Source organism: Limulus polyphemus, unplaced genomic scaffold (assembly GCF_000517525.1).
Source record: "Limulus polyphemus unplaced genomic scaffold, Limulus_polyphemus-2.1.2 Scaffold1822, whole genome shotgun sequence".
Taxonomy (NCBI): domain Eukaryota; kingdom Metazoa; phylum Arthropoda; class Merostomata; order Xiphosura; family Limulidae; genus Limulus; species Limulus polyphemus.
Window position 1 is genome coordinate 112,482 of NW_013667432.1, and position 9,720 is coordinate 122,201.

The 9,720-nt window shown below is 33.3% G+C and overlaps 1 protein-coding gene across 1 annotated transcript in view; it reads left to right on the top strand.

Annotated features, from left to right (window-relative positions):
* Positions 1-8,547, top strand: part of LOC111087171 (latrophilin Cirl-like) — a 60,764-nt gene extending 52,217 nt beyond the window's left edge. Inside the window, exons 11-15 of the mRNA XM_022392873.1 lie at positions 1,081-1,130; positions 2,415-2,526; positions 7,067-7,170; positions 8,375-8,492; positions 8,527-8,547. Of these exons, the coding sequence (XP_022248581.1) occupies positions 1,081-1,130; positions 2,415-2,526; positions 7,067-7,170; positions 8,375-8,492; positions 8,527-8,547 (405 nt within the window). The remainder of the gene's footprint in view (positions 1-1,080; positions 1,131-2,414; positions 2,527-7,066; positions 7,171-8,374; positions 8,493-8,526) is intronic.
* The last annotated feature ends 1,173 nt before the right edge of the window (positions 8,548-9,720 follow it).

Consider the following 9,720-nt stretch of genomic DNA (forward strand, 5'->3'; position numbering starts at 1 on the left):
TGACAAAATGTTAAACAATGTTAGAAGTCTCTCAACAAACTCTTAAACAAGGTTAGAGGTTACCTGACAAACCCTTAAACAAGGTTAGAAGTCTCTTAACAAACTGTTAAACAAGGTTAGAAGTTACTTGATAAACTGTTAAACAAAGTTAGAAGTCTCTTGATAAACTGTTAAAAATGGTTAGAAGTTACTTGACAAAATGTTAAACAATGTTAGAAGTCTCTCAACAAACTCTTAAACAAGGTTAGAGGTTACCTGACAAACCCTTAAACAAGGTTAGAAGTCTCTTAACAAACTGTTAAACAAGGTTAGAAGTTACTTGACAAAATGTTAAACAATGTTAGAAGTCTCTCAACAAACTCTTAAACAAGGTTAGAAGTCTCTTAACAAACTGTTAAACAAGGTTAGAAGTTACTTGATAAACTTTTAAACATGGTTAGAAGTCTTTTGACAAACTGTTAAACAAGGTTAGAAGTTACTTGATAAACTCTTAAACATAGTTAGAAGTTTCTTGACAAACTGTTAAACAAAGTTAGAAGTCTCTTGATAAACTGTTAAAAATGGTTAGAAGTTACCTGACAAACTCTTAAATAAGGTTAGAAGTCTCTTAACAAACTGTTAAACAAGGTTAGATGTTACTTGACAAACTGTTAAACAAGGTTAAAAGTCACTTGACAAACTGTTAAACAGGGTTAGAAGCTACTTGACAAACTGTTAAACATGGTTAGAAGTTTCTTACCAAACTGTTAAACAAGGTTAGAAGTTACTTGACAAACTGTTAAACAAGGCTAGAAGGTTAAAGACAACTTTCTAAGTGGTTATAACAGTGGAAGTAAAAATAAATCAATGTTTCTAATATGTTGCATAATAAGATGGTTGATAAATGGACATACTACATAAGAAAAATCTTAGTCACGCAATATGTGCATTGGTTGCACTGAAGAAATAGTTTTAAACGAGGTGATGTATTATAGTTGAAAGTTTTTTTGTAATTTAAATGGCATTTGTAATTATTACTTTAGTCAGATTAATTATGTTATAATAACAGAATAAAACGATAATCTTGTTTTTTATTTGCAGGAGGAGAATGTGACCAATCCAAGATGTGTATACTGGGATTTTAATAACAGGTTAGAAAATCCAATTAACATTTGCTTCTGTAAACCATTGACTACATTCATGTCTTGATAAAGTATATTAAACAAAGAGCAGTAATACAGTGTGCAAGCTTATGACTGTGTTGTATTATTTATGAAACTTTTTTATAGCTATTTCTCAATATAAATGTTTTCTATTTCATGTAAAGTTGCTAATTTGTTTGAGTATTTACTCTTTCGGTTTTGAATTCAGCATATATATATATATATTCTTTACTCAGTAACACCCGAAGTTGTATTATAGATAAGGACGATGGTATTGCATGAACGAGAGATGAGTTAATATCTCGATATATTTGTAAGATATTCGCCTTTCGAAAGAACAAAAAAATGAGGTCATAGCGGAGATTTGTGGTACTTAGCATCCCCAAAAGTCTTATAATATATTTCTTTTAGGAAAGTAACTGAAAATAACTAACGCTAACGTCATATTATTATTGGCGGAAGACCTGATTTGTCTGTTTTTTTGGGATTTCAAAGGTAACTTCTCCCACTTCACAGTGGTTTGGTCAAAATAGGTAATAAATTATTGCAAGTCACTAATATAGTTTTATTGATGCCCAGTCAGCTTCACCTTTCAAATGCTCTGTTTACAATAAACATTAGTAATTGGAATAAATACGAATTAGTTTAGTAAGCTACTTATATTTGACCATTTAGTGCGAGATATTTGGTTAGATGCCCTTAAAAAAAAACCTTTTTCCTTAAGGGAAGGATAATTTATTTCTCATTTTGTTATAGACGTTTGGAACCATCAGTCGGAAATCTTCTGTTTATTATATTTTTATGATGGATTTGCAGAAAGTTATTCGCAGGTTCGCCCGGTGATAAGCTTTAGATTTCGAATTTTCAAGCCGGGGTCGAATCAGTGCGATGCCAAAAAAATCCCCATATTTTAAGCTGTGGGAGCGTTATAAGGGAAACAGTTAATCCTTTGCGTTTAAGGTGCTAATGATTAGCTGACTACCCTCATTGTTACTATTTCGAAATTAGGGACGGAGGCAGATAGTCTCAATAGACTTGACGTAAATACAAATATAAATACTTACATGTAAATAGATAGATAACTATACAATTTAATTTTAAGAAATTGTTTTAAAATTTAGTTTATATATATATATATATATATATATCTAGTTTTTTTCCCTTCAAAATTTTAATTTGTGCACGTTATATTAATTATCTATATACAAACGTTACACAGTATATATAACTTTGAATATTGTTGGGTTATTTTTTCTTTACTTTTAACTATAGAATGTGGTCAGGGGAAGGATGCTGGACGACTTCAACTAACAGAACTCACACTGTATGTTCCTGCAGTCATTTTACCAACTTTGCTTTGTTAATGGAAGCATCATCCATGGAGGTAAACTGAACTGATCATATTATAATGAAAAGTGGCCAACAACCATTCTATTAGTAGGAAGATATTATACTTTATATTCAAGTAGCTATAACATTGTGTTTTATGTAACACTATGATATTAACTTGTTACTGGAAAAGTATTTTACTAATTATAAATTACAAATATTAATCGTAAGTTCATTGCCTCTTTATTTTCATTCAGCCACGAACAAGGGTAAATGTTTTTCAGTGAAAAGCGAATGAGTGAAATCAAAAGTTGTGATATACCATACAGATTCAGAGTTATTAAATAATATTATCAAATACTTTGCGAGGCAAAAGTGAATTTAAATTTATACTGTCAAAGCGTTTATTTTTTTGTTGTTAAACGCAAAGCTACACAATGAGTGGGAAGATTTTTATATGTTTCGAGCTTACCGCTGAGCCACTAAAGAGACTGACGATGGGTATAATAATTAATTTTTGGCAAGCTTTAGAAAGCTGTTCTATTGTCTTGTGTAAAGACAATATACACGATACAAGTAAATTTATGTCTGATAGATGAGCTCTAATAGCCTCAAAACGCAGATTACAGAGATGATGTTCACAGAGTTATAATAAACTCGGACATATACGAAGACAAATGACACAAGTGAACAAATGAAATAAATTTGTTATTCATATAAATATTTTCGTCTAATACCAAACTCGATGGCTTCTATTTTTATTGTGACTTCTCACTGCTGCCTGGGTTAGAGAGGCAACAGACAAGGGCAGAAGAAAGAATCCTGTAATACCCACTTTTATATTGGACAACGGGCCTAATGCGGTATTCCACAATTCTTAGATGACCTAAGTCAATGGCTATTCAAACTCGTAAATTAAACACAGACTCGGTGTCAGATACAAGCTTTTACGGGATAGCCATAGCAGTAATGCAAGCTCTATCTAAGCACAGTGATTAGTGTGTAGTTTAACGACTTTAGGACATCTAGCTCGGAAGAATGTCATTTAGTGCAGCAGACACTAAACTTTGCAAAAAGCACCTGGATACACTACATTTATATTTTAATCTAGTTATCAGAGGGTGATATTAGTAATTATTTCAAGTGTAGCATAAGTTTCTTTTTTTCAGGTTAAAATGTTAGCACGGAGGATCACATACAAAAGATCTAATGGTTTTTCAAATGAAACCCAAAACTCGAGCGCTTTCGAGTAGTTCACTATTATTTTTTTTTGTTTTCAGATAGAGAAAACTAGCACTTATTTTTTTAAAAAACATTTCATATTCTGATTTAAATATTTCTCCGTCCTATATCTTATACATTACAATTAAAATTACAAGAATCTTCTGCGCATATATCTACTAGAAACTAAACTGGGAAATATTGTAGACATTCATACAGTCACGTGTCATTTACGAAACGTATATCTACTAGAAACTAAACTGGGAAATATTGTAGACATTCATACAGTCACGTGTCATTTACGAAACGTATATCTACTAGAAACTAAACTGGGAAATATTGTAGACAGTCACGTGTCATTTACGAAACGTATATCTACTAGAAACTAAACTGGGAAATATTGTAGACAGTCACGTGTCATTTACGAAACGTTCACAAAAATGATGGAACTTAATTATAGCCTTTTAGAAAAATGTTGTTTCTACAAATCCTTAAAAGAGGTTAAATTTTCCATTGAACGAGTGAATGACGACATCCAAAATTGTGATACATGTCATATAGTACATTTCTAAAAGTGGAGCCCTCTACCGATATCATTGGTGAAGCGAAAACTATATAACGAGTTCAAGTAGATATTATATAATTAGAAATTATTTCTCCAGTATAAATATAAACTATTAATTTACAGAATATATAATATTTTGAAAACAACAAAATTATGCAATTATTTAGGCATTCGTAAAATACATTTGATCGAAATGATCAGTATGCTTAATGAATAGTTCAATGTAACTTAAAAATTCTCAACGTTGTTCAGACCATAGTAATCTAAATTTAAAAAAAATACATATTTTTACTGAGAAAGTATTCCATTGTTGTTTCTCCTCAAAACATTTGAATCTAGCTGCAGTATTTTTCACGACGCTATTCAAATAAACCATAATTGCACCCCAGTGGCACAGCGATATGCCTGCGGACTTACAACGCTAGAATCCGGGTTTCGATACCCGTGGTGGGCAGAGCACAGATAGTCCATTGTGTAGCTTTATGCCTAATTACAAACAAACTAACTAACTAAACCATAATTACGTTTCCATGCCTCAAACGAAGTTTCACGTTCTATTGTCGTATATATATATATATATATTTCCAGATAGACAAAGCTAGCCTTTCTTTTCATCATGCATATCATATTCTGATTTATGTTTTAATTAATCAGTATTTCATACATTATGATGTAAATGGATCTTTCAGGTACGACTCATATTTTACAAAGAACTTCGTACCGCAAATTGTGAAAAATGTTGACAGTGTAATATGTGTGAAATCAAAAGTTCTTATAATAATCTGTTTACGTAATTTATGACGTTGTTTTTGTTATTTTTCCCCCTCCATCTTTGATTGGCTTTTTTGTTAAACCTATTAGTTTGTATTAAATTAATGCCATTTCTAGTTATTTTGCAGTACACAATGTATTCTTTATTGTTACTGGATAATTTTAAATGTATTGGTGAAAAGAAATCAAAATATGAAATTCAGAAACTGTCTTTTCCTTTTATTAATGGATCAGTTTAAAAGACCCGTTACTGAAAAACCTCACTCGGCACTTTAGGGCTGTGGATGCGCTATAATAGTAACGTCAAATCCCCCTTATTAAAGATATCTTTAATCTGAATACACCAAACTATTTGTCTCGATCTCGGGAATCGAATGACCATATCCTCTTCTCGTTATTTAAGTCTACACTGTTTTACGATTGATTGATTATCTGCGACTATCCATGACTTTCAACCCCATAAAACACCTCACTTTTACACACCTTTCAAGATAGTAAATGTCCTACAAACTCTATACTTCTTAGGAGCTTAATCTGGGAACTAATCAATGTATGAAGATAAGTCCAATGAGTCACTAAGCAGTGACAGAGGCACAGAAGATCACTAGTCAACAGATGACGAAAGTGGTTGCGACAGAGCTCAGGTCGGGTCAGATCTTAGGTTTGGACTATTGACTGGTATGAGCATCCTGACACAGGCACAGCTGAGGCGAAGATGGTTTAGCTAGAAAGTACAATGTATTGTGTCTGATGCCGACGAGAAGAATGAAATTGGGTCTGGTGACGTCCGATCCTACGCTATCAAGAGAGCTCTACTTATGCGACAGTCTGGGGAACTGGTCATTGTTGACGTCAGGAATGGCGAAGAGAACAAACGACTACAAACCTGCTTTCTCGCGTAGATAACAAGAACTACGATACAATGCATTTGCACTTGAGCGCCTCACAGACGAAGAGACAGAACAAGAACAATTATTACTCCACGATTCTGTAACAGAAGACGAAGAGAGTGGAGAAGAAGAGGAGGAGTGGACAAGTCCACAAACGTTTTCCAATCATCGTTTTTTAAAATATTTTTCTTATCATCCAATCATAATGAGACATTGAATGGGGGCACCAATCACACAACTGTCCCTAATATACACTATCAGTGATTGTCACAGGAGAGATGCCTACTCCTTTCGGAGCCCACCTTCTTACCATTTGGTATTACGAGCATGAGATGTCAAATCACAGAAAACTATGTGGATTTAAGTTTTTCAGGTAATTCTATTTTCCGGACATTAGTCGTTTTTTGGGGAAAAAAATCCCAGTATGAGTAGGGGCTATTACTTCCCCCCAAACCCTGGAATTTTGGTCTGGTTGACTCGTGCGTCGGATGTTAACCGCAAAGCTGCACAACGAACTATATATGCTCTACCCATCGAGGGTATCGAAACCTTATTTTGAGAGCTATAAAACCTCCAGAAATACTACTGAGCTACTCGATCATATAAGAGTAGCCGAAGAATTGGCATTGGGTACTATTGGTTAACTGCCTCCCTTCTAGTCTTTCAATCCAACATTAGAGATGACCATGCACAGAGAACCATTCGTGTGGTTTTCCTCGAATATTCTAGAACAAGTCATTGATACCTACAACAGTTAATGTGAATATTATTAGTTAACCAACACTGGTGAAATGCTTCTTGTAATTTGATTTTACGAATGATAAATAGTCTAGTTCGCTTTCATGTTTTACAATGAAAAAGTGCGTATTTTCAAGTCACAATTACAGTAAAAACTAAAAACTTAATAAGCTATTAGATAAGTGTAGTGTGTGGTTTGGAAGTGTATATTTGTAGAATAGTTGATGCTAATTTCTTCCGTGCTTAATATATATTTAATGTTTCTATTTCTTTTCAAATAGCATTAATTTCATTCTGTATATCATGTTAATGTATAGCTATAATAGGAATGTATAGATAGAACTTAGTGATATTTCTGAACTTCCGCCGGCTCTGCAGACATAACTATCTGTCCCATTTTGTTCTTGCAGCAAAACGAAGTCTTCGAAAAGACATCGAAAGTAGCAGTGTGGAATGGTTGTAGAATATGCATGGCATTTATTTTGCTCACGTTTCTATTGCTTATGAGACTGAGGTATGTACTGTATTTAATAACGTCTACAAAATTATAATTCTAACTGTTCTGGAATCATAAAATCACAATAATATTTTTCATAGCAAAGTGATGTAAATGTGCATTTATTTTAGAAATTTCTTTGATATTTGATAGTTCAGATGGCTCGGAATTTGAGGAAGAAGAAAAATCAACAACATTAATTTATAGGGTTACCGTGAATCTTTGGAAGCGTTAATATCCACAGTTTGTGAGCGAAAACTATAGAATAATACTATAATAATACTGTTGAAAACAGATTGCACTAGTTATGCATTCTGTTAATAAAAATATACGTTTCTGTGAACAGGGGAGAATAGGTTCTGTTTGTGAAATATTTTGACATCACCCCTTAAATATATAATTTTTTTTATTATATAGTCAACTCGACTTCATTTGCTTAGTAAAATTCAGCTTGTTTTTTTTAGTTCCCAGACTTCTCCAATTGTGAAAAGAAAACGGAAGTAGCGCCATCTGTTCAATGTGCCAAACATTACAATGCTGCTTATGAAACTTGTGATGTCGAGGAAGTAACTCATTTCAAGTAAATCTATAGCAGAGATTTATAGCTGATACGGGTAGTAAAACACTTTTGTTTTAAATACACAATCCAAATAACAACGTTCCGACATGCTTCAGTCATCATCACGTTAAGAATGACTTATATTATTAAACAGGCCGAAACATTGCTGCTTTTATTGTGTTTTTAAATAAAAGTTTTATAATACCCATATCAGCCGTCTCTGCTATAGATTTACTTATGAAACTGTTAGCTGTACCTAACATTAACATTAACATGCTCTTTACGTCAAAATATTTATTATTTCTGAGGTTATAAGAGATTACAAAACCTCAAACATGTTTTGGACATCATATATTATAAGAGACGAAAAGAAACAACAGAGATTCTAAATTATAAGAGGCATCTGAAAATAATTCTTAAGATATTTAACACAAAATAATTCAACATAACAAAATACGGTATAAGATGGATATTCAGATCATTCAACATAACAAATTACGGTATAAGATGGATATTCAGATCATTCAACATAACAAATTACGGTATAAGATGGATATTCAGATCATTCAACATAACAAAATACGGTATAAGATGGATATTCAGATCATTCAACATACGGTATAAGATGGATATTCATGAAATTATCGTTTTTTTTTATTTCAGGAGACTGAAAGGGGATATATATACCATACGGAAAAATATATTAGTGTGCCTTTTTCTGGCGGAAACAGTTTTCCTTATCGGCATAGAACAAGCGACAAATAGAATTGTATGCGGTGTTGTAGCCGGATTTCTTTGTTACGTACTTCTCGAAGTGTTTGCCTGGACTCTACTAAGCGTTTTTCACCTGTTCATGGTAGTGGTGGATGTACTTGATGGGTCCACATCCAAAAGTAAATGGTACGCTGGCTTTGGCTATAGTATTCCGGTTGTGATTGTTGGCATCAGTGCGGCTATTGACCCTGGCAGTTTCGGCAATAGTGTCAACGTTTGTTGGTTGGAGTATGGAAACTTCTATGTAATGAGTTTCGTAGGACCAGTTGGAGCAAGTATCATTGTAAGCCGGATATATAATGTGATTTTAATATAAAGCATATTTCATAGAGTTAGTATATTTTTCTAAGTGCGAAATTCTTTTTTTTTTTAATTGTTTATATATATTTGCATCTGTGAAATGTTTCTAACCAGATTGAAGAGGCAACTTTTTAATCAGAACTATGATAGATAATACAATTACTAGAAATAATAACAACAATGAAAACTAAAATATTAACACAACAAATATTCTTCCTGTTTAATAATTTTATTCGTTTAGTTTGGTTTTGAATTTCGTGCAAAGCTACACGAGGGCTATCTGCGCTAGCCGTCCCTAATTTAACAGTGCAAGACTAGAGGGAAGGCAGCTAGTCATCACCACCCACCGCCAACTCTTGGGCTACTCTTTTACCAACGGATTGACCGTCGCATTATAACGCCCCCAAGACTGAAAGGGCGAGCATGTTTGGTGTGACGGGGGTTCGAACCCGCGACCCTAACCACCTGGCCATGCCGGGCCCGGTTTATGCTGATATCTAATGCTGTAGTTTTACAAAAATATTGAATGATTTTAATATTTTATTCAAGGTTTTTCTTTCCCCTCATTCTTTATTCGACTGAATATCTTATATAATTCGAGATCTCCGAAGAATTATCCAGCTGCGTTTAATAAGAGTAACAAACACTAAAAAGCGATTCAATGTTTTCCTCACAGAAACTCCTAATTCGATTCCAAATACGAATTTCAAGCAATCGTTATTATGAAAAGTAGTAGGTGGGTGAGAAATCATGAAGACTTGAACACACAGAAGATGTCAACGAGATTTGTAATAACTTCGATGAAGATATTCACCATTGATATATGGCTGGAAAATACGGATGTTATAATTATTTGTTTGTTTTGTTTTTGAATTTCGCGCAAAGCTACACGAGGGCTATCTGCACTAGCCGTCCCTAATTTTAACAGTGTAAGA